The sequence below is a fragment of the Saccopteryx bilineata genome, chromosome 1 (assembly GCF_036850765.1).
Source record: "Saccopteryx bilineata isolate mSacBil1 chromosome 1, mSacBil1_pri_phased_curated, whole genome shotgun sequence".
Classification (NCBI taxonomy): Eukaryota; Metazoa; Chordata; class Mammalia; order Chiroptera; family Emballonuridae; genus Saccopteryx; species Saccopteryx bilineata.
The window spans coordinates 227,426,655-227,451,175 of NC_089490.1; the positions used below are offsets into that span (position 1 = coordinate 227,426,655).

At 38.9% G+C, this 24,521-nt stretch overlaps 1 protein-coding gene across 6 annotated transcripts in view; it reads left to right on the plus strand.

The window, feature by feature from the left end:
• Positions 1–24,521, plus strand: part of ENAH (ENAH actin regulator) — a 144,098-nt gene that overhangs the window by 95,284 nt on the left and 24,293 nt on the right. For all 6 annotated transcript variants that reach the window (XM_066237418.1, XM_066237445.1, XM_066237437.1 and 3 more), the window contains 2 exons: positions 13,589–13,673; positions 23,498–23,802. In XM_066237418.1, the coding sequence (XP_066093515.1) occupies positions 13,589–13,673; positions 23,498–23,802 (390 nt within the window). The remainder of the gene's footprint in view (positions 1–13,588; positions 13,674–23,497; positions 23,803–24,521) is intronic.

Sequence of the window (24,521 nt, forward strand, 5' to 3'; positions counted from 1 at the left end):
TTAGAATCATATATTCCCAATTTGAAGATACTGCCTAGAGGACTGACATTAATTCCCAGGAAATGGGTGTCCAGTTTCTTTGAGGTCGACCTTCTGTTAGTAGGAGGCAGGGTGGATTTTTACATATGTACTGTTGTGTGTACCTGATAACTTTGCAGTGGCTTTCCATTGCTCTTAGAATAAATGACAGACTCTTTAACGGGACTTTTGGTTCCTTTATGAGCTGGTCCTTCTTGACTCTGCATTAGGTGGACACTCCTCTCTCCTGCATCCAGGTCATTGTACTGCATATTCCTTCTTTCACCGCTGTGGGGCTTACTTTTGTCAAAACATTTTAAGTTGTTCATTTCTGGAGTGATGAGGAATTTGGCAGAACCAAAGTTAGTAACAATGCTTAATACAGTGACACTTACTAGCAGATTTTATTTGTACATAAAGATTGAATTATTCAAAGTGCCTCTTTCTGCTGAAGGCCAGAAGACACACACATATAACATATATATAATTTTTGTGTGTGTATTTTTCTTAAATGAGAGGCAGGGAGGCAGAGAGACAGACTCCCACATACACCCGACTGGGATCCACCCAGCAAGCCCACTAAGGAGGTGATGCTCTGCCCATTGCTCTATTGCAACTGGAGCCATTTTAGTGCCTGGGATGAGGCCATGGAGCCATACTCAATGCCCAGGCCAACTTGCTCCAGTGGAGCCTTGGCTGCAGAAGGGGAAGAGAGAGATAGAGAAGAAAGAGAGGGGGAGGGGTAGAGAAGCAAATAGTGGTTTCTTCTGTGTGTCCTGACTTCCGGTGTCAAACCTGGGACCTCCACACGCTGGGCTGATGCTCTAGCACTGAGCCAATTGGCCAGGGCCTAACATATATATTTTTTAATGTAGCATACAATCTTAGTAACTGGACCAAGATGTGCTATATAAACAGACCTCAAGTCTATTTAATGCAGTAATAGTAATTTATAATATTATTTACATGAACAGATGTTTGAATCTCTAGAATTTTGTTCTTAGGAAGCCATAATTATTTCACTGCCCCAGAAGTATACTATTCTTCTGGTAAATCTGCTTGAATTATATCTTTTCCCTCTTAAGTAGGTACTTTTGCTTCAGTTTGGCTAGTATGGTTTTATTTTTAAGTATCACATGCCAGACGAGTTAGATTTTCTGGACTTTGTGATATTTCTACATTGTCAGTAGACACAGCAGTTATTTCTCTGCCAAAACTTACCCTTTTATTCATTCAATTTGAATTTGAACAAGTGTTATTTAAAACTTTCCACCAGTATTTCTTGTGCATTTTATTTTTCTGCTATTGAATAGTGATGTTCTGTGATTCCTGCAGCAGGCTGTAGTCTTGACTTGCTGAAGAACAAATGTGCATAGGTTGTTCCCAAAGGAGGTACAGCCAGATTGTCTAAGGACACCCCTGTTATCTAAAGTCATTCCCCCTCAAACCTTGCTTTGTACAGGCCTTCTGATGGTTCTTGGTCGTAAAGTTTGGGGAAGAACTTGCCTTCACCTGGATTTCTGCACTGTGAGAATTGAGAATGGACCAGACTTTTTTCTTGCTTTTTAAAAAGATAATTTTTTCCTGGAAGCTTATGGGATCCTAGCTTTACAGTTCATTAATAAGTTTGGATATAGATTTTTCTGGGTTATTTCTTGTCACTGTACTGAATTTGGGTGTATAAGAACCCCATTTCCACTTTCCCATCTACATAAAGGTTGTGTTTTAGCAAGAGAGTTTTATTTTCCTAACTTTGTTTAAATATTTCTGGTCATGTATATTTCTCCTGTTCCTTTATTGTAAAAAAAAATATTTTATTCAGTGAGAGGAGGGAAGGCAGAGACTCCTGCATGCGCCCCAACCAGGATCTACCTGGCAAAGCCCACTGGGGGATATGCTCTGCCCACCTGGGGTGCTGCTTTGTTGCTCAGCAACCAAGCTCTTCTTAGCGCCTGAGGTGGAGGCCATGGAGCCATCCTCAGTGCCAGGGACCAACTCGCTCCAGTTGAGCCATGGCTGCAGGAGTAGGAGAGAGAGGGAGATAGTGGGAGGGGATAGGGTGGAGAAGCAGATGGTTGCTTCTCCTGTGTGCCCTGACTGTGAATTGAACCTGGGATATCCACACACTGGGCTGATGCTCTACCACTGAGCCAACCAGCCAGGGCCACTTTTTTGTAAAATTATACAGAGAGATTTCATTCTCCTCTTTATTGTTTCTCCGTTTGCCTTGTTTAGGTGGACCAATATATGTAAAGGAACTTTGTATATAGCCAGTACACAGTGTACCTTTAATGAGAGTTCAGTTTAAGTTGCAACAATTCTGTAGAACTCCAATTTAGTTTTTAAAAAATGTTATTAGTTACCTACTATGTGCCAAGCACTGTGCTCACTTAAAGTCTAGTGAGGTAGACAGCTGACTTTAAATCGATGATATAAAATAATAATCCAGCAAGCCCACGATAAATCAGAAAGACCTTAGCTTCTTCCAGTTGGTATTGGGGCTTTATAGTATGTTTCTGTCTGGGCTTTTGCTGGTGTTGTTTTCTTTTTTCTTCTCCCCATTTTGTTTTTATATATAACAATGAGTTGCTTTTGTATTTTTTATTTTTAGAGGGTAAGTAAAAAAGTAAGAACATGGAAAATTTCTCATGAAGAAAGTGGAATAATATAAGCCTACAGATTGAACTAAAATACTAAAAATATCATTTAAAAATATAGCAATAAATATTTTATGCATAGTTTGTCTGAAAAAGTACTTTACTGAATAGCATTTGAGTCTTCAGAGTAGGAACATGCCATTCCTAAAGTTTCCATAATTTTTGTATGTTTGGCAACTTAGGTAATGGCCCTTTTATTTTCTTTGTATGAATATACTGATGTTTCATCTAAACAACATCCCATCATCTTTGAATTGGCATACCACTAAGTGCATGGCCTACTAATTAGGAGACTATATCTTTTTAAAGAGTAGTAAAATAAAATGAATATCGTTAGGGATATAGTAACAGTTGAGAGATTGATGCTTGGTTTGTAAAACATTTATTTTTATGTTTTTGCTGACAGCCCACACCAATAACTACTTATATGTCATTTTGTTTAGTAAACTCCATGTGAAGTAAACCCAGTTTAATTTTTTGTATATTCAGCAAAACTATTTTGTTGAAATTATACAATTTTATATATTGTTGAATTTCAGGAAGTAAATTTGGATGTTGTTTTGGACAGAAGCTGCTTCTTGTTTTGGCTGGTGAGGTATCATGAGTTACTGTGGAGGGCAAGGGCACCGGGTCCCCAGGGAGAAGTAGGCAGCTGGCCCGGTCCAGCCAGGACGGCCCTGCTTTGCGACGAACCATCCTGAATGGATGTATGTGCGTTTGGAGTCATGACCCAAGCAGTGCCTGTGGTTTTGGTTCCTGCTGAAAAGCAGCCCGATGGCCAGGCCTGCCGTGTGCCTCCCCAGACCAGCACTCCTATTGGCAAGGGCGGCCTGGCCGGCTCTGCAGCCCCTGTGGACTCTCGGTCACATTGGCGTTATCTGCGGAGTCACTTCCTTCATTGTTCACATTCAGTTCCCTCGTCAGAAACTGGAGCCAATTAGAGGATTGCCTGACAAGAACTCTAATTTCCAGTACAACATTTTGTTTTTCGAATGAGAATAAGGTGTGTGTTTATTTATTTTTTGATTGTGCTTATAAAAACTTAAGCAGTACAGAAAAGCATAAAGAAGAAAGTGAAAGTACCTAAAATCCCACCACCCAGAGGTAATGACTTCTAGTATTTTCCATAAAGGAGAAGTGGTAGGCATGGAGATAGATGCTTTTCAGCTTTGGGTGGCAGTCAGTTCCGAGATGAGGAACATGGCACTTCCTGTCCCGGAACAGCTTCTCTGAGCTTCACTTCTCACCTGGGCAGTTTCCCCGTTCAGAGTGTTTCATACATTCACGGGGCTGTGTGGTTATCACCACAGTCTTTGAACATTTTCCTCTTGCCAGGAAGAAACCCTGTGCCCTTCCTTCCACCATCATCACCACCCAGCACCTTTACCCACTCCCAGTTTCTCCATGCCTCCCAGCTCCTGGCAACCACTGATTACTCTGTCTCTACCAGAAGTATAGTTAAGGACTGATACCTTCTTTACCCATCCATCTGTTGATGGACACTCTTCTGACTGTTATGACTAATGCTGCACTGAACTTGGGCATACAGGTGTCTCTTGAGATTGTTTTCATTTCCTTTGGATATACACCAGAATTGGGATTGCTAGATCATATGGTAGTTCTATTTTTATTGTTTTAAGGAACTTCCATACAGTTTTCCTTAGCGAATGCACCAGTTTTCATGCCCACAGTATCTGTTTTTTGAATGCAGGCGACCTTACCTCTGCACTGTCTTCCTCCAAGCTACACTAGGTGCCGAATACAAACACAAACACATTTGCTTTCATTCCCTCTCAAAAATGCATATAGTACAACTTTGTGACCCTGAGGGTAATATTTGGGGGGCCTTACTGACAGTCAGAAGTGTGGACGCTGGTAATTTGGAAGCTGATGCTCTGCTCACTGAACAGACCAGCTTTCCAGAGTGCAGATCAAATTATATCCAGCTTTGAGCAAACATTACCTCATTTAATCTTCAGAAAAAAGGCTGAGATGTGTACTGTCCCCATTACAAATGGCCTTGGGACTAATTGGTAATAGTGGAAACCTCTAATGTTTGAAAGGTGAATGCTAAAGGTCTACTGTGGTAATTAAATGTACCGATAAAATATAGTAATGCTGATCAACTCTAAATAGCTTGTCACTTTCTGCTACTAATATGTCACCTAAGGTTTCTGCATTTCCCTGTGAATACAAAACACTTAATTGTAAAGAATGTTAAAAGGCAGGGGTGAAGGCTGAGAACTACGTCAGAAAGAGATGAACAGCCATGACTAGTAGCTGATAGCAGTAGCTATTTTTGTTCTTGTTCAGTCTAAATAAATGTTAAATGCTTCTTTTTTTTTTATACGAACCTCTTCAGTTTATGCTTTTCATTAGGGCTTATCCTTATTTATCTCAGTCCTAAGCCTATTTTTTTTTTCCCTTTTCTTCTGAAGCTGGAAACGGGGAGAGACAGCCAGACAGACTCCCGCATGCGCCCGACCGGGATCCACCTGGCACGCCCACCAGGGGCGACGCTCTGCCCCTCCGGGGCGTTGCTCTGCCGCGACCAGAGCCACTCCAGCGCCCGGGCCATCTCTGCTCCAATGGAGCCCTGGCTGCGGGAGGGGAAGAGAGGGACAGAGAGGAAGGGGGGGGGGTGGAGAAGCAAATGGGCACCTCTCCTGTGTGCACTGGCCGGGAATCGAACCTGGGTCCCCCGCACGCCAGGCCGATGCTCCACCGCTGAGCCAACCGGCCAGGGCCCCTAAGCCTATTTTAATATGGCTAACTTTAAGAGATGTCCTAACATAGGTAAAATGTGAGGTATATAAAATATTGATGCTAGTCCTAAACTAGTTATTCTATAATCATCATATTGCTGAATTTCCTCACTCTGGACAGGGAATGTTCTTTCCCACATTCCACTTTCTCTGCTTGCCAACTGAAAAAAGAGTTAATAGCATCGATATGAAGCAGGAAATGCTGCTAGCTGTATACATATGATGGGATGAATAATTTAGTATCTTTGGGAAATGCAAACTACAGTAGAATTCAAGCAATCACATCAGAATTTAGATCAGTATTTCTTTTACATGATGGTAAGGAGTAATAGCCAGTAGAAAAGAAGGTGCTGAAAGATACTAAGTGCAAGAATGGTGCATAATAGTTTAAACTGGGACAAGATTGGGAGTTTTGGGTTAAAAATGTTTTATCTCGTGCAGTGATAACGGTTTACCTGCACTCTGACAATTGTCGGATGACTTTTTGCCAAAATGATCGGTAATGGACCGTGGTTGTTTCTTTGCTGTCAGAGACGAGATAACTTCTCAGGTTTCTCTTGTAAGTTTTTATATTTGCCTTCTCTTTCCCCTCCCCCATTAAATGTGAATTAAAGGAACTGAAGGGTAAAACCTGAAGACCAAGCATGTTTGTTTAATAAAGGTTTTATAGAAGTAGCCATTTGCAAACACTGGTAAGACAGAGTGTTTTTAAAGTTTAAACTTAAAATATGATTATTGAAAAAAAATTGTTTATCTCCTTTGGAATGATATAAGTAGCTTGGTATACATTTTATATGTATGCCTGTAGTCTTTTTTATGTCATTACTGTAAATATTGTGCATGCAACTTTAATAATAGATAGGGTGATTGGAAGTGCTTAGCAAAGGGAACATTTATCAGTCTTTTAATTTTGTTTCTATTTGAAAAAATCTGATGAATGTAATATTTTTAAAACAAGATTTATACTTCATTGGATATATTAAATTCAATTTGTAAACATGGTTAAAATATTCTTGAATTTTAAGACTTATTAGCATTTTTAGATGTGTCGTCTTTAAATATAAATTGGTTTGATTCTGATTCCATGTAGACGTAAGTTATTGTAAATTGTATTATTTGAAGAATACAGTTTTAGCGGAAATCTAAAATACTATCTTGCTTGCCTTTACGTAATCTTTTTAAAGTTGGTATATTTCTGACTTTTCATTCTTTCTGGTTAATACTGAGGGAAAAAGAAAATCTTTCCCATGCTGAAAAGAATTTCTTCAGGGTTTTGTTTTTTTTTTTCATTTTTCTGAATCTGGAAACAGGGAGAGACAGTCAGACAGACTCCCGCATGCGCCCGACCGGGATCCACCCGGCACGCCCACCAGGGGCGACGCTCTGCCCACCAGGGGGAGATGCTCTGCCCCTCCGGGGCGTCGCCATGTTGCGACCAGAGCCACTCTAGCGCCTGGGGCAGAGGCCACAGAGCCATCCCCAGCTCCCGGGCCATCTTTGCTCCAATGGAGCCTTGGCTGCGGGAGGGGAAGAGAGAGACAGAGAGGAAAGCACGGCGGAGGGGTGGAGAAGCAAATGGGCGCTTCTCCTGTGTGCCCTGGCCGGGAATCGAACCCGGGTCCTCCGCACGCTAGGCTGATGCTCTACCACTGAGCCAACTGGCCAGGGCTTCTTCAGGGTTTTATAGAAAATTATTGATGGAAAGTTTTGAATGTCACTAATACTAAAAAAATCTAATTTTGTTTTTCCTCCCTACTTTTGAGTGTCACCTTGATTATATATAAGCCCTTTTCCTTTTCATAAATTATCACCTCTTCTCATTGAGTTTTGTCTCACGAAGGGAATTTATTGCATTGATATTTAACGTAAATTTAATGTAGATAGCCTAAATATTACATGGCTATTTGACGTAACCACACATTTTAACAAGATAATTTGTCAAATATGTGTGTGTGTGTGTGTGTCACACACACACACACACATATTTATATATAAAAGGACAATAAAATGTGGTTTGGTAAAACAATGAATAGTTTCGATGTTTTCCAAAGTGTAAAGCAAAGACATTTTTATTTTACATCATTGACTATAAAACACTTGAATTGCTGTAAGCTATTTAAAATGGGTTTGGTTTTTTTTCAACTAGTAGAAATGAGTATTTCTCATGTTAAGTTAAAGGTTTCCCCTAATTTTTTTTTAAACTACAAATTCTAAATGAACAATACCAAAAGAGGGTAGATATCATGGAATTAATTCTAATGGCCAGAGAGCTGACTTCCTGTACCCCAGCCTAATTTACTTTAAAAAATATAATTGTAATACATAAATTGATTGCACTCTCTGATTGTCTAACTCAGGAAATAGTTAAGCTGTAAGTGCATCATTGAAACTGTGACTTGCAGGGTTTTTCCACAAATAAGATTTCATATAACATTTTTTTTTCATATAACATTTTTTAAAGCTAATGTTAAAGAGGATACATTTTTATTAAATTCCTAATAGAGCTTCCAGAATGAGGATCTAGATAGGAAGTGTGTATAAATATATTTTGAACCTTTCAAAGCACCTTTTAGTTTACGTGAAGTTCTTCAGATGGCCCCATTGTCCTTCGAAGCTTCTAACACCAAGGTGTCTGTTGCAGCCCAGAGCAAGGTTACTGCTACCCAGGACAGCACTAATTTGCGATGTATTTTCTGTGGTAAGCAACATTATGTTTACATTACTTTTTCAAGCTGTAGTACATACTACTTGCACATTTCCATAACTTTGTTTCCTTAGGCCATAGTCTGGTTTGTGGTATTTGTGATCAACAGCAAGCTACTGTTTTATGTTGTGATATTTGTTGTGGTTCATGTAGGTGATTTGAGTTGGCTTTTGAGTTGGCATCTCAAGTGAGGATTTAGTTAGAATTAGGATCTTAAAACTAATCTTATTCACTTCATTCAACATGAACAAGAGAAGTTATTGTTTGTTTTTAACTCTTTTGTTTGAGAATTTAATTTGCAAGTTAAAGGAAAAATTAAATCCATCTTGCTATGATTTGGGGAATGTAAATGTGCCTGTTGGAAGAGAGCTTTTGCTTAACTTGAAACAATTTGTAGGCCTACAGGTTGCCAGGCAGATGTAAGCTGTTCCTTGCTTTAATTGGTAGATTTCTGATCAATTACCCGTTTGTTCAGTAGTTTAGGTATCTGTGGCTTAGGAGTGAATTATACTGATAGAGTGGTTTCTCTCACTCTCATATACAGAAGTGTGTACATACATGTATTGTTTTTTTTGTTTTTTTTTTTTTCATTTTTCTGAAGCTGGAAACGGGGAGAGACAGTCAGACAGACTCCCGCATGCGCCCGACCGGGATCCACCCGGCACGCCCACCAGGGGGCGACGCTCTGCCCAGCAGGGGGCGATGCTCTGCCCATCCTGGGCGTCGCCATGTTGCGACCAGAGCCACTCTAGCGCCTGGGGCAGAGGCCACAGAGCCATCCCCAGCTCCCGGGCCATCTTTGCTCCAATGGAGCCTTGGCTGCGGGAGGGGAAGAGAGAGACAGAGAGGAAAGCGCGGCGGAGGGGTGGAGAAGCAAATGGGCGCTTCTCCTATGTGCCCTGGCCGGGAATCGAATCCGGGTCCTCCGCACGCTAGGCCGACGCTCTACTGCTGAGCCAACCGGCCAGGGCTCATACATGTATTGTTTATGTAGACATAACCAGATCTGTCATTCAGCCAGCCAGATTCTAGTTAATCAGATACATGCATATCCTCATCCTACGTGAGGATATCTACATACACACACACGTGTGCACGCATGCGCTGGTCTCAATTCTTTTTATCCTCATTTGATTCTGAAATTTTGTTTTGAAAATCCAAGTTCAGAAAGTAACTTTTAAATCTTAGAGCCTTTTTTTTTTTAAACTCATATATATCTTTTTTTACTCTTGTATACCTGGCCAGATTTTTAAATAAGAGATAAAATTATAAAATGATATACTGCAAAAGTTTTATACAAATGGTTCTGCTGTGTATATGTACTTTATCCCTGTGACTTAGAGTTTTTGATGTGATTCTTCAGTATTATTGATATTGTTCTTTTACATATAAAGAGAATATATTGAATATTAAAGTTTGTGTTCTTGCTGGTTTAGGCAAAGAAACATGTGTTACGAATTTCCAAAAATGAAAATTCTAGTGTATTTCTTGGTATATTTTAAAATCACTATAGGTGGTGACACAGTTATAGCAGTGAGCCTATATTGTTCAGCTCTTTGTATATATATCCCCTCGCCCCCCAGAATCCACACTTAATCATTGCAGAATAATTGTTTCATCAGTAGCTTTTACTTCTGAATTTTCTGCCTCCTCTTGGGGGTTTGTCCAGACCCTCTTCTGCATTAGCCTTGAATGATTATTTGAATTTGTATTATTAGGACTCTAGTTCTTTTTGAAAAATCTCTTTGATGTTCTATACTTGCTCCTGAATATGTTGAGCTCTGCCTGCAGAATAGTAGGTACAGTTTACCCAATTGCAGAGAAGACATTGGTTTGGCCTTAATAGAAGTGAATTTTTTAAGTTGTAAAATTATGTGTTAAAAAGTAGATTTTCCCCATTATCTTGAATTGTACAAACAGTTTAATTACCACATTGCTAAGTTTAAACTTGATTGTATTGTGTATGATAACACCTATTTGTCTTTTGGTCCTGTGTTTTTAAATAGTCTGTGGATAAGTGTGAAACTATATTTGTGTAAATTAAAATATTATAGTAAGTGAAATGCGCTTTAACCAAAACTCAATTTGAAGTCAGGACTTTGTCCTTCATTCCTGGTTTAGAGAACAAGTCTATTCTGAATTTCACCAGTTAAAGGATACCATTTCAGCAACACGGACACATTTTCTTTATTAGAAACTATAATTCACATACTTTTTGCTATGTGAATTCTGGCCGAGCCAAGTTAAGAATAACCATTGTCTTTGGCTATGGTAGTAAAACAAAGAGAGCTAACCAAACTAACCCTCCAATGGCTTCTGTTCTCTATGATGATAGAACAGGAACAAAGCAGTGGTTACCCTTTTCCAAAAGAGAACTGTTAACCACCACATGATGCTTGTAAAATGTTGTCATTTGCCCACTGGTTAGGAAAGGACCTTTTTTGCATTCTCTGAGAACACAGATACTCATGTAGGAATATGACCTATGTTTTACTAAGTAATAATTATATTCCAGAAAGTATGGTCGCTGATAGCCTTGCTGATCCTATTTGCTACATCATGTTGTGTATGGTTCCTTTGGTATAATTTACCAATTGTCTAACCCAGCAGAATGTTTGACAAGAAGAAAAAATGTAATTGTGTACCTGAAGTTCATAATTTTCCTAGAACTCAGATTTAATGATTATAGTATATGTGTGTATGTATATATTTTTTAATTTAATTTAATTTTTTTTTAATGCACAGTGGGCTCATTATTATGACTTGACCATATTGGTGAAAAAGAAACCAACACAACAACCAGATTAAATATAGGTGGAGAAAATGCCAAGGGGAATACTTCTCCTCTCCTGCCCTTATTTAAAGAACATCTGTGGAAAGACAAATAGCCCATTATCACAGAGAACCATGTAGAAAGATTTTAAGAGTTGTTCTTGGATCAAATTTCCCCCCACGCCCCCATTTTAAAAGGGTCTTTTGTGAGGTTTTTTTGTTTTTTGTTTTTTTGCTTCTTAGCTGCATGAATAAACTGTAGTAAATTATTTTTATAATTAATGATATCAGCCAGGAAATGAACTTTTAAAACAAGTTTACAGAGTAAAACTTTTAACTTAAAAAAAATCCAAAGCAGCTTTTGTAAGTTGCTAAAAGATACTTTTTCTCATTCAGATTCTTTTGTGAGTTATATCAACTAATGTTAGTTTTTTTGGGAAAAAACCCCCAACCTTTTTAATAAAACCAATAGAATTGAGTTAACATTTTGGCATATTCTTTTTTTATGGCAGAGATAGAGAGTCAGAGAGAAGGACAGATAGGGACAGACAGACAGGAAGGGAGAAACATGAAAAACATCAATTCATCAATTCGTTGTTGTGGTTCCTTAGTTGTTTATTGATTGATTTCTCATATGTGCCTTGACCGGGGAGGCAACAGCAGACCGAGTGACCCCTTGCTTGAGCCAGCGACCTTGGGCTCAAGCTGGTGAGCCTTGCTCCAACCCGATGAACCTACGTTCAAGTTGGCGACCTCGGGATCTCGAACCTGGGACCTCCACGTCCCAGTCTGACACTCTATCCACTGCGCCACTGCCTGGTCAGGCAGCATCTTTTCTTGAATTTATATATTTGAGTTAAAACTTACATTGACAGATTTTAATTTAATCATTGAGATACAATACCCACCCTAGATGTAGTAGTATGATTACATTCTTTTTTGGGGTGGATACCAAAGAAGTCTGACATCCGGCTGTTTAATTATTTGAGTAACCTGAGGTTTTCACTTAAATACATAAACATTATTTTATACAAATAGTTAAACCAAAATAGCCTTGTGAATTGCCCATTTAATATTTTTGGGTAAATATAATTTGGATATATAAAATATTTCCCCCAAATAACTTATATTTTCTTAAAGTTCCCTTCTACCTTGTATGTATGCCCTCTACCAAAAAATATGAGACGTTTTTTCCCTGTAAAGTATTAACCTTTAGTGTATGGCTTAAGATTACAGTATTTTTACATTATTATGTTAATTTTTATACAAGGAAAGAATTCCAGTCTGTTTACTAGCCAACTTATATAATTTTATTTATGCAGACATTTCAGTGTGTATTTAATTTTACAAGCTTTTGATTTTGTTGTTCCTGATTACATGGGATTAATATATTTTTATATTTCCTTTATGCGGTTCTCAGAATAACAGACTCGTAGGAAATCTAATGAAATATATCACTGAAATTGTCATCTAATTTGTCTTTAGAGGACAAATTAAATGATTAATATAAAAATATGTGTAAAGAAATGAAGAAAAAATTAGTAGGTAAGTTCAGATCAAATTATTTGTTTTTCTACACTTGATATAAACCAGTTGTGTATTACAGCCTTATCTTTCCAGTTGTGAAGACTATGCCACTAGTATAAAATACTTGTTGCTGTTACTTCATATGTTACAAGAATTTGCTTTAGAAGCATTTATTTATTAAGTGTTTTTTTATACTAGTGGTCTATGAAACACCTTTAAAATATCTGCTAGGGGCATTTGCTGGCGCACTAAATTTACAAGTATGTGTAGCATATCATCACTCATATTTCTCTCCAATACTGGAAGATAACTCTTTATTCTCTTGTTTACTGAATTAGATTTTAAAACTGTCCTATTGTAATCCTAGGCATTGTATATTAGGTCCAGTATTTATCTCATTTTATGACACATTTAATTTTTATATCCAGTGACATTAAATGTCCTATAATTTAGTAGCATTCTATATCATATGCTAAAAACAGATCTATTTTGTGCAAGATATGTGGGAATGGATGGTCATCAGTTTCTTGCAACGGAACCATGTTGACTTGAATGCAGGGGGTTGCTTTATTTTTTTTTAAGTCTAGCAAATTTTTTTTCACCTGTGCTTGATGCCAGGCCATTAAATAAAAGTGGCAGTTTAAATTGGGCAAATTTGATCAATACATTAGCATACATCAGTCTAGTAATAAGGTTCTCATGCTCTCTCTCTCCTGTTTTTCATTTCCAGTGTTCTATTTAGGTGAGTTTTTGAATTCTGACTTTTCATTTAAGTTCTCCCTCTCCACTTCATGAACAAGTAGCCCAAAGAGAATGTCTCATTGTCTTTGAAACTGTCAAGCTTAGGTGCCTATCCAGATGCTCATTGAACACTTGTTTTAATCAAGCTTTTCATATATAAATGTTCATTTTTCCTTTATTGTTAATGTTTCCCATTTGTTTCAAGTAAGCCTTTGGTGATGATGACAGTATTATGTTGCAGTCTTTCATTTGCTGTGTGTTATGTAAAGCTTATATTTTATTTTGCTAAACAAAAAGAATATACATTTGTAAACGTGATGGTTTTATGTTCTTCTCGTGGCTTTATCTCTAGCCTGTTAAATATCAAGGTAATGTTCATCTGTAATATTTCCCTCTCTTTTTAGGGCCAACATTGCCTAGACAAAATTCACAACTACCTGCCCAAGTTCAAAATGGCCCATCCCAAGAGGAATTGGAAATTCAAAGAAGGTAAATTTACTAGTTATTGTCTATACTTTTTCATTCTACTATGGAAGATCAAACTATGACTATCCTACTATTGAAAGTAGATTGTCTTGTTAGCCATTAGAAAGTCAGAACTTTTATTGTTATATTGTTAAGTTTCGGAGTCACCATTAAGTGAACAGATTCTTGTTATGTTGAACAATAGATGTTAATAAAATTTCATACCTACTTTTTTGGTAAAAAACGTACTCACGTAAACTTAAATATTTTTAATAGCATAAAAATGTCTTTGTACTTTAGGGAGCCTTATTTTTATAGTAGCTATAAATTTGTGCTCATTGTGGCTTTCACATGACTAACAACTAGAAAGTTTAAATAATGCTGACCATTTGTATAAGGCAATGGTTGGCAAACCGCGGCTCATGAGCCACATGCAGTTCTTTGGCTCTGTGAGTGTGGCCAGCTTAGGAGTTTAGGAGTACCCTAATTAAGTTAATAACAATGTATCCACCTATATAATTTAAGTTTAAAAAATTTGGCTCTTAAAAGAAATTCGAATCATTGAACTGTTGATTTTTGGCTCTGTTGACTAATGAGTTTGCTGACTACTGGTATAAGGCATTGATCTTGAGATATTACCATTGGGTATAGTAGTGGAATACAGAATCATTCTGCTTATGAGCAAACTGCTGGCTGAGTTGAGAGCAGTAACATTATTTTCATTTTTTCAGTACAATTTATAAATATATTTGAAATTACAATACAGCCTTATTTAGGGACAGCTTTTCTGAATTAGTAGAATCTCTGAATGATAAACTATTACAAAATAGTTTTCTAAAATTCAGCTATAGTCTATAACTAAAATTAAGCTGGTCAAACCAAGTGTCCCATTTTAAACAAATGAAAACTTTTTAGAAATGTTTTAGACCTGTCATTAGTTGGTCACCCTGTTCTGGAGAGTTGATAACTGTTATGTAGGTGGATTTTCCAATTGAGAAGCATTTGCTCATCTACGGCCATACCACCCTGAACGCGCCCGATCTCGTCTGATCTCGAAAGCTAAGCAGGGTCGGGCCTGGTTAGTACTTGGATGAGAGAAGCATTTGCTCTATGACAAGCCAGCGTTTCTTCTTGTGACCTTTGATTTGGACCTCATATTCGAAACAGTCCTCATTCTCTACATTATCTTAGTACATGTGTCATGTTTTCCTGACAGTCCAAGAATCTCTTGCTGTGGTTCCATGTCCTCTGCTTTTGTATAAAGCGTACTCTTGGGGAAGGCCCTCCAGGATTTCCAAAATGACTTTTTATTTTTGACTACATCCTGTATATTCAGGTAGATCACTCCTGAAATAGCCTCCAAATTTGGTTAAATCTAACTCTTTTGAGTGATGCTGTAATTAATAGATTTTATATATAAAATTACATTTCTATGGAAATAAAAGCTTGGCGCTCGCCAGGTGACTCAGTGGATAGAGCATCGTTTTTTTTGTTTGTTTTTTGGTATTTTTCTGAAGCTAGAAACGGGGAGACACAGTCAGACAGACTCCCGCATGCACCCGGCCGGGATCCACCTGGCACGCCCACCAGGGGGCGACGCTCTGCCCACCAGGGGGCGATGCTCTGCCCCTCCAGGGTGTCGCTCTGTTGCGACCAGAGCCACTCTAGCGCCTGGGGCAGAGGCCAAGGAGCCATCCCCAGCGCTCGGGCCATCTTTGCTCCAATGGAGCCTCAGCTGCGGGAGGGGAAGAGAGAGACAGAGAGGAAGGAGAGGGGGAGGGGTGGAGGAGCAGATAGGTGCTTCTCCTGTGTGCCCTGGCCGGGAATCGAACCCGGGACTCCCACACGCCAGGCCAACCCTCTACCACTGAGCCAACCGGCCAGGGCCTAGAGCATCGTTTTTGGTGCACCAAGGTTGCAGGTTCGATCCCTGGTCAGGGCACGTACGGGAGGCAATCAGTGAGTGCATAACCTAATGGAACAACCAAGTAGAGCAACGAGTTAATGCTTCTTTCTTGCTCTTGCTCTCTCTTTCTCTTTCTTGCTCTCTCCCTTTTTCCCCCTCTTAAAACAAGGGGAAAAAAGAAATAAAGTTTAAAAGATACAATAATTTCAATTCCATATTGAGAGATTTAAATATTCCAGAATAATTCCAGGAGTTAGAAACTATAATGATATTGTGTACACACGCGCGCATGAAAAGTAATTACTAAAAAGCAATAATAGTATTATTGGTATTAACACATTTCTAGAAAACTAGGAAGAGCCAGGAGAAAACTAAGCATAATACATAATTTCTGTTAATATGGAGTGGACAAGCACGTAACCCGAGACCGTTGCTGGAGGCCAGGACAATGCAGCAGAGAAATAGAAACCACCTAAGGGACTGCTGGCTTGTCGTGGGTCACAGATGGGTGAGCCACTGCACAGACGGTTGCCAAGAACTTGCAGCATGCTATTTTAGTTGGAAATGAACATTGAGTGGATTTTTTAGTAATTGTTATGAAAACCCTTAGCCTCTTAGATATTTGCTCTCCGATCAGAGTGGCAGCCCTAGCGGTGCTCATCTGGACCTCAGGTGTCTCTGTTTCTGTGTAAGTAGATATTGAGGGGTTTGAAAATTGGCGATGTTGTATGTGTTACATACTTGCTTAGTTGAAGACTTAACTTAGTCATTTTAAAGAGTGAAATCCAAATTTCTGAAAAATTGTTGCAGATTTTTAAATACTTTTCTGTCCACTTACGCATAGACTCGTCTTCCTTGTAGGTAAACCTTCCTAGCTAATTTATTCCTCCCAATATTAATTTCACCTCTGTTCCGTCACTCTCCACCCATTTCCTTTTTATTCTCATGAAATTGGCTTTGTGTCTCCTTGCCTCTGCTGGTCATGCTGCTTCCCTTCTAGTTCAAGTTTGCTACCTCCTTTCAATACTCCAGCGTCTCTTCTTTTTGCAACTTCCTCCCCCTTTTTCTTCTTTGCTGAACCTCTTTTTATATACAGGGCTCTGCACCAAGCTATCATTTTTCTTTCTGTACACAGTATACCCTTTGAAAAATTGATGATTTGGTTGGATATTGTAGTTTTCTCTTAACTCTTTTATGCTGGTGACTCCTGTTGTGATCATAGTGTGGTTTTGTGTTTTTATTGATATGGGTATCATTTCTAATACCAGTTTTTGATTCCTGCTCATTGATATTTGGCTTCCTTGGCTGTGATGAAAAAACATATTCTGAGAAACATGAGTCAGTCCTATGTTAGTTAGTCTCAACATAGAACTTAAACTTAGTTAATATCTATAAATAGTTTGCAAATCACCACTAGAACCTGAAAGTTATAAAAGGGGGGTAGTAGTCTCAGCATAGACACAGGGAGCCAGAACGATGAAAGTGTACAGATCTCAGATTAGCCTTCAGAGGCAGGATGGACCAAGAGTCAACCGCCTTCTCTTGTGAGTATTGTCCCTTGTCTCAGAAGCTCTCTAATATTAAAACTTAATTATCTTGTTTAGTTTTATCTGTTTTCATTTGTTTACTAATAGGGGTGTGGAATGCTGCCCACAGTATATGATCATAATATATTTATTCAGTTTTATTTCTGGCAAATGTTAGTAATATCAGAGTGTTACTGAATGTTATCAGCCCAGAACATTATTACTAACCTGCCCTCCTACTTCATTATGTCAAAATTTTAATCATTCTGTATTTCCCTAACACTCTCCATGCTGTTTTAAATTTTATCATTTATATTTTGCTTGTTTTTAAAAAACTCAATCTGAGTCAACATAAATTGAATATGTGTTTGAATATATTCAAAATCTATTGACCTGCTTTGACCTGGTTGGCCAGTGCTTTTTACGTCTCTGTTTCAGTGGAGAAAATAGGTATTTTGCTGGTGGTGGGAACTATTTCTGACAATATTTTTAAAGTGTTCATGGGTGTAGTATTGGTCATTAGCACTATAATTGTTTCTGAGAAAATATGTATTTTTCAAATTATTTTAAAATATGCATATCTTTACTTCAGAGAAAGTAGAGTCTACCAGAATTTTTCCATAGTTCAGAATTAGGGCTTTTGTACTTCAAAAAAGTCTTCAGATAATTCTACAGGGTGGGGGGAAAGTAGGTTTACAGTTGTGAGTAGGCAAAATACAGAGCTTATCCTTCTATTATTTATTAGTTACTGTATTATTTTCCATATAATCAACTGTACTAATGAGTGAAGAGAACAGTCATTGTAGATGGAACTCTAGGAAGAGGAATCATGTGCATTTCTAGTCTGTGAGTTGGCGCTGGTATTTCTTAAGGAAAAGCAGTTTGTACATTTGTAAACTGTCTTGTAAAAATGTATACAAAGTCCTGCTTTAGAGGACATGAAAGTCAGAAGATTTATATACCATCCAGTTTAGGTGAGAATTATCCATGTCACTAATTTCAGGTTTCAGTAAACCTGAAATTTTCTGTTGGACACACTATTTTGGAAAATATAGGTGTGCATCTTTTTAGTGAGCAGGCTGAAAATTAGCTAGGACTCCTAACACTTTACATTCTTTTTTTTTTCTTCTTCTATTTTTCTGAAGTTTGAAGCGAGAAGGCAGAGAGAAATTTCTGCATGTGCCCGACCAGGATCCACCCGGCATGCCCACTAGGGGGTGATGCGCTGCCCATCTGGGGTATTGCTCCGTTGCAACCTGGAGCCATTCTAGCGCCTGAGGTGGAGGCCATGGAGCCATCCTCAGCGCCTGGGCCAACTTTGCTCCAATGGAGCCTTGGCTGCAGGAGGGGAAGAGAGAGAGAGAGAGAGAGAGAGAGAGAGAGGAAGGAGAGGGGGAAGGGTAGAGAAGCAGATGGGCGCTTCTCCTGTGTGTCCTGGCCAGGAATCGAACCTGAGACTTCCACACACCAGGCCAATACTCTGCCACTGAGCCAGCTGGCCAGGGCCAACACTTTCCATTCTTACCCTCAAATCAAGAAGGAAAAAAGAAAATACACAGTTGGCAGAATCTCCTGCAGCTGTATGAGCTGCGTACTTGAATCATCTATCCATGAACTTGGAAAATCTCACTGGCATTGTGCTCTATTGCTACATTAGTAGGTATGCTTTATCTTTTACAAACTGAAAACCCTAGAATATTATGACGTATGGAACACTCAGGACACCCTTAGTTGTCAATGCCATCATTCAATAATTCTTTCAGATTCATTTCACGCACACCTGGCCTTGTCCCCGTGACTTCAGCTTTTTGTATATAAAGCATTGTACTGCTTGGAGAAGCAGCCATTAACTTGGGGGTAAAAAAAAAAGACAAAACTAAGAATTTGAGTAAGAAATGAGATGTAATTGCTTCTTGACCTTTTGGTGGTACAAGATCAAGTGTAGAAATGAGATGTAGTCTTAGAATACTATGTGGTTCATCTCTGAAGAATATTTACATTATCACACGAAGAACAAACTGAATAGTCATTTAAACAGCAGAAATCAGTATTCACCTCTGACTGTGTTGGAAGAAGCTGGTATGTGGTGACAGAGTTTGGAAAGACATCTGTAAAGCCAGTAGCCACAGCCACCATCACAGCTGCCTGGCCCGTGCAGGTTCGCATTTGATTCGGACAGATGGTAATGAAACAACTGAGCCAAGAACTGGTGGGTTATTACCTTTAATCCTAGCTCGCACCCAGTGGGTGAGAAATACACACAGTGGGAAAACACTTCCCTTTCCATTCAGGGCTCCCACAGCCACTGACTTAATTGAGTATTCCTAGAATCAAAGGTTTCTACTCCACCAGCCTTATTCACCTCTGTTCCCCATCTCCGTCTCTCTGTACAAATTCTGCATAAACTCTGCACAAACTTGCTTCTCCTTCAGCACTCTGCTATCTTGGCTGCCTCTCTTCTGCAATGCCAGCAGCAGGAACTGAGAAAGAGAGAGCCCCTGGTCTCTCTTATTTTATAGTACAGAAATTAAAGCCTTTAAGCCAGTATACAAATAAGGAAGTCTTTGATACAGAGCCACTTATCTGAGGCATAAATGGGATTCCTCATTAGAGTGTACCACCTCACATCATGCAACAGTCAAGGGTGTGGGGAAAAGCTTAGTGTTGAGAAGATTTTAGGATTATAAGGGTCGGAAAGACTTAGTCTTAAAACTAAGCTGTAGGCTATAATGACCTTGCCTGCTTACAGCCTGTCCCCCACATCCAATGCAAACTATTAAGCGAGCAAACATTTATATCATATTTGCAAACCTACTTGACCTACAACATTTTATTAGAAAGTCAGTAGATAATATCTCAAGTTAAAACGTAAGAAACATCCAAGAGTTGAAAATAATTGACTCTGATGTGTTGGAAATGGGTAGTTGGGGCAGAGCAATGAACGACTGGGTTTGTTACAGGCTTTAAAAACTATGTGCTTGTATTATTTTGATAAAATGAAAATGTGAGAGATGGCGCAGAGATGTAAAAGGACCTAGTAACTAATCTAAAGCGAAGCACTTTCCCTGAACTTCTGTATTCAAATATATTCTAATTAGAAAACAGTGGGGGTATTGTTTGCCTTTAGGACCCAATAGATTGCTTAAGTATTACATTAAAAATATCCTTATTTTTTAACACACAGTGGGAAATTGCGTTTTCAATTTAATATAAGCCCTAGCTGAGTTTGTTCATTAGATGCAGATTATTAAAAAATATAATAACTGGCTTTCTCTGTCTAGTTTATTTTATTTTTTTTAAATTCTTTTGATTACACTGAATTTCTTGCCCCCATCCTTGCAGTGATGGCGTCATCCCTCAGAGCCCTGGTAGCTGGTGGTTTATCTGATAGCACAGTGAAGTCAGCACTGCATCCTACACTCTGATTTGATTATTCAGTAGTCAGTGACCTAAACAACCGCCACCATGGTAAGCAGTGCCAGTATACAAATAAGGTTTATTCCAGTTTTCTCTTGCAGTTACTGTTAAGTCCAGTGATCTGTTCGGAGAGAGGCTTTGTCTTTTTGTGAGAGAAGTGGGATTTATTGACTCATCAGGTGGGCTTTTCCTCTTCTTTTACGGTCAGTTTTAGGAAACATGAAAGGGAGAGATTACTGGAAAGGGCTTGCTGGTTTAGTGATACTGCTAGGAAGAACGAAGGGTGGCATGTATGTTCTATCGCAGGGGTCGAGAACCTTTTTGGCTGAGAGAGCCATGAACGCCACATATTTTAAAATGTAATTCCATGAGAGCCATACAACGACCCATGTATGTTACACATTATCCAATAAAAATTTGATGTTGTCCTGGAAGACAGTTGTGATTGGCTCCAGCCACCTGCAACTATGAACATGAGTGGTAGGAAATGAATGGATTGTAATACATGAGAATGTTTAATATTTTTAATGTTATTATTTTTTTATTAAAGATTTGTCTGCAAGCCAGATGCAGCCATCAAAAGAGTCACATCTGGCTCGCAAGCCATAGGTTCCCGACCCGTTCTATCGTTTTGCTCTACCTGTGAGCCAAACCTGGCCAGTTTATTAGCCAGGCCAGGCAACGTCCCATTTTGAAATTTTTAAAAACATAATTATTATAGCTCACATTTATGGAGTGGTCTTATGTTCCAGGTACTTTTTTTTTTTTAAAGGAATTTTAAGGCATTACCTCACTTAATCTTCCCCACAGTGCTATGAAATAAATAAATGATGTGTAAGATGAGGATAACTTTTTATATTTTTGGAGAGTTAACTTTTATAAGCAAGGGTATTGTTCTGGTCCAGGTAAGAACTTGGGGACGTTTTACTGCTCTTTCATATATGCATATGGAAGATAATAAGCAAACTGTGTGTTAGAGCTGCATAGGGTAGGCCTCTGTAGGTTTTTAAATATATAAAGACTGATAAGGATGGATACACTTTACATAATAAAGTACTTGTATATCAGATATCAAAATATTAAGATACTGGTAGCATCCTAGACAAACACGCCTATGAACCAAAACATTCTAAAAGTTTAGAAACCGTCAACACACATATAAAGGTGGCATCTTAAATCGGGGCTATCAACTAGTCAATAAATAGTGTGTGATGTAGACAACTGCTTCACATCTTAAACCCAAGATGAATTTCAGTTGAACTAAGGATTTCATTGTAAAAAACAACAACAACAAATCAGTATTAAAAGAAAGTGTTGATGTGAAAGGGTTGCCTAACAAAGGTATCCAAGGCTGATCACAGAAGGAGATAATGCTGCTAATACTGACTTTCTACGTGATACAATAAAAGCCATATTACAAAACAAAACTTACATCTTTTCACCTAGGAAATAATGTATCATTAGCAATCTGTAAGGTGCAGATAGAGAAGGGTTCAAAGATGAATAAAGAGTAAACATTTACTGCTGCAGTAGTAGTTAGTAACTTAATAGGCTAACATACCCTATAACAGGTGACTGCTTAAACTCTGGATGGTTAAGCAATGGAATACTATGCAGTCACGGAAAATAAAGATGCAAAACTATAGTTGGTGCCTTAGAATACCTTTTAAAATATCGTAAATGGGAGAAAAGAAAACAACTTTCAGAATAGTAGGTATTCTATTCTATTTGCTTTTTAAAGTTTATATGTATATTTTTACATAAGGAAAAGTCTGGAAGTGTGAATGCCAAAACATTAATTATACAGTGTGTCCGTAAAGTCATGGTGCCTTTTGACCCGGTCACAGGAAAGCAACAAAAGACGATAGAAATGTGAAATCTGCACCAAAGAAAACTCTCCTAGTTTCATACCTATTCAGTGCAGTTCGATGTGGGCTCACACACAGATTTTTTAGGGCTCCTTAGGTAGCTATCCCGTATAGCCTCTACAGACTCGTCACTGACTGATGGCCTACCAGAACAGGGTTTCTCCGCCAAACTGCCGGTTTCCTTCAACTGCTTATCCCACACGAGTAATGTTATTCCTATGTGGTGGCACTTCGTTATAAACGCGCCGATATTCACGTTGCACTTTGGTCACAGATTCGAATTTAACGAGCCACAGAGCACACTGAACTTTCCTCTATACCATCCACATCTCGACTGGCATGGCCGTGGGCTGCTCCGCTGTATACACGGTGTTACGTCATCATCTGTACATGCGCACATGCTGCCACATCATTCTACAGAAACTGGGAGGGTTTTCCTTTTATTTGGTGCAGATTTCACATTTCTATTGTCTTTTGTTGCTTTCCTGTGACCGGTCAAAAGTGCACCATGACTTTACGAACACACTGTAGTTCCCTCTGGATATGAGACTTCAGATGACTTAAACTTTATTTCTTTTCTTCTCACTTAATTGTGTGTGTGTGTGGGGGGGGTGTTTGTTTGTTTAGGAAACTTCTGTAAAGCTATTCTTGTGACCAGCCATTGTATTTTCTAAAATGATAATGTATTACTAGTACAATGAAGATTTCATGTCATGTTTTAGGAAGGCAATTAAAATTTAGAAATTCTTTCATTGAGTGATTAAAATGTCTTGGTCATTAAAATGGTATAATCCCTTATTTGGAAAGCCCTTTTATCTGTGCAACCATTTACCTTTATACACGAAAAGTACAGAATAAAATGAGATATTAGTGTAATGTGCTGAAGCAGTCAATCAAAAATGATCCCACTGAGAGGAATTCTTTTCATTTACGTGTATTAAACTGATAGGTCCCTTTTATCCAAAGGAGCCTTTCTTCACATGGGGAGAGATGATGGCTCGCTCTCCGTCACTTTGTGTTTGAATTGAAACGAGAGGTTCACATCGGTTCCTCAGGAAAGAAATAGGTTTCTCATGATGCGTAGCCATAGGTGCATATTTTTCATTTTATTTATATTTTTTCAAATTTCAGGCAACTTCAAGAACAGCAGCGACAGAAGGAGCTGGAGCGGGAACGGCTGGAGAGAGAAAGGATGGAAAGGGAGAGAGTGGAGAGAGAGCGGTCAGAGAGGGAAAGGCTGGAGAGGGAGCGCCTGGAACAGGAGCAGCTGGAGAGAGAGAGGCAGGAGCGGGAGCGGCTGGACCGCCTGGAGCGAGAGAGGCAAGAGCGGGAGCGGCTGGAGCGACTGGAGCGCGAGAGGCAGGAGCGGGAGCGCCAGGAACAGCTAGAGCTGGAGCAGCTGGAGTGGGAGCGAGAGCGGAGAGCCGCAAGCACTGGTAAGACGTTCACACGTTGCTCTGAGTTCTCTGTGTCAGCTGGGCTGCTGGGCGCAGCGCCTGGCAGAGTCGTACAGTAGGGTACTTCACCTTTGAGATGCTTGGGGTGAAGGAAATAGGATCGGAAATGACGAAAAATATGCAGTAATTGCTACGGTAACCTTTTATTTCTCTGTCATGCTTATTCCTTGGAGACTTAGGGAAAAGCGGAGGGGGGGGGTTATTCGGGCATTCTTGTTCTTCTGACTCCCCGTAAAGGGCCTATAAAGACTAAGTTTGTATGAAATTTTTTTATATCGGGAACTTGGACTATATTTCCCTTTTGAGGTTGCTTAAATTGTCTTGGATACTGTAGTAGTATAGTGCCATTCAGCAAGACAGTGCTTGATTGTATTCCTCAGTTTTTTGAAGGAAGAAATAAAAACAGTGGGTGAAAAATGTTTTCCCTAAAACTGACCGGTTATTTAAATTATTTTTTAGTATTATAAAATTGACTAAATGATGGAATTTTTATGGATAGACTCATGGGTTAAGACATGACTGGAAGTTTGAGGTCTTGTTGGGTTCATTAAAATGAATATTTATTAATAGAATTTTAGGATTAGTTTTTATTTCATGTGGCCTCTATGAAAAGTCTCAGTGTGGGTTCCTTAAATGTTAGTTGATTGGTTTGTTGTTTGAGTTAATTATTTGCCTTTACCTGCCTGATTATTTTCTGG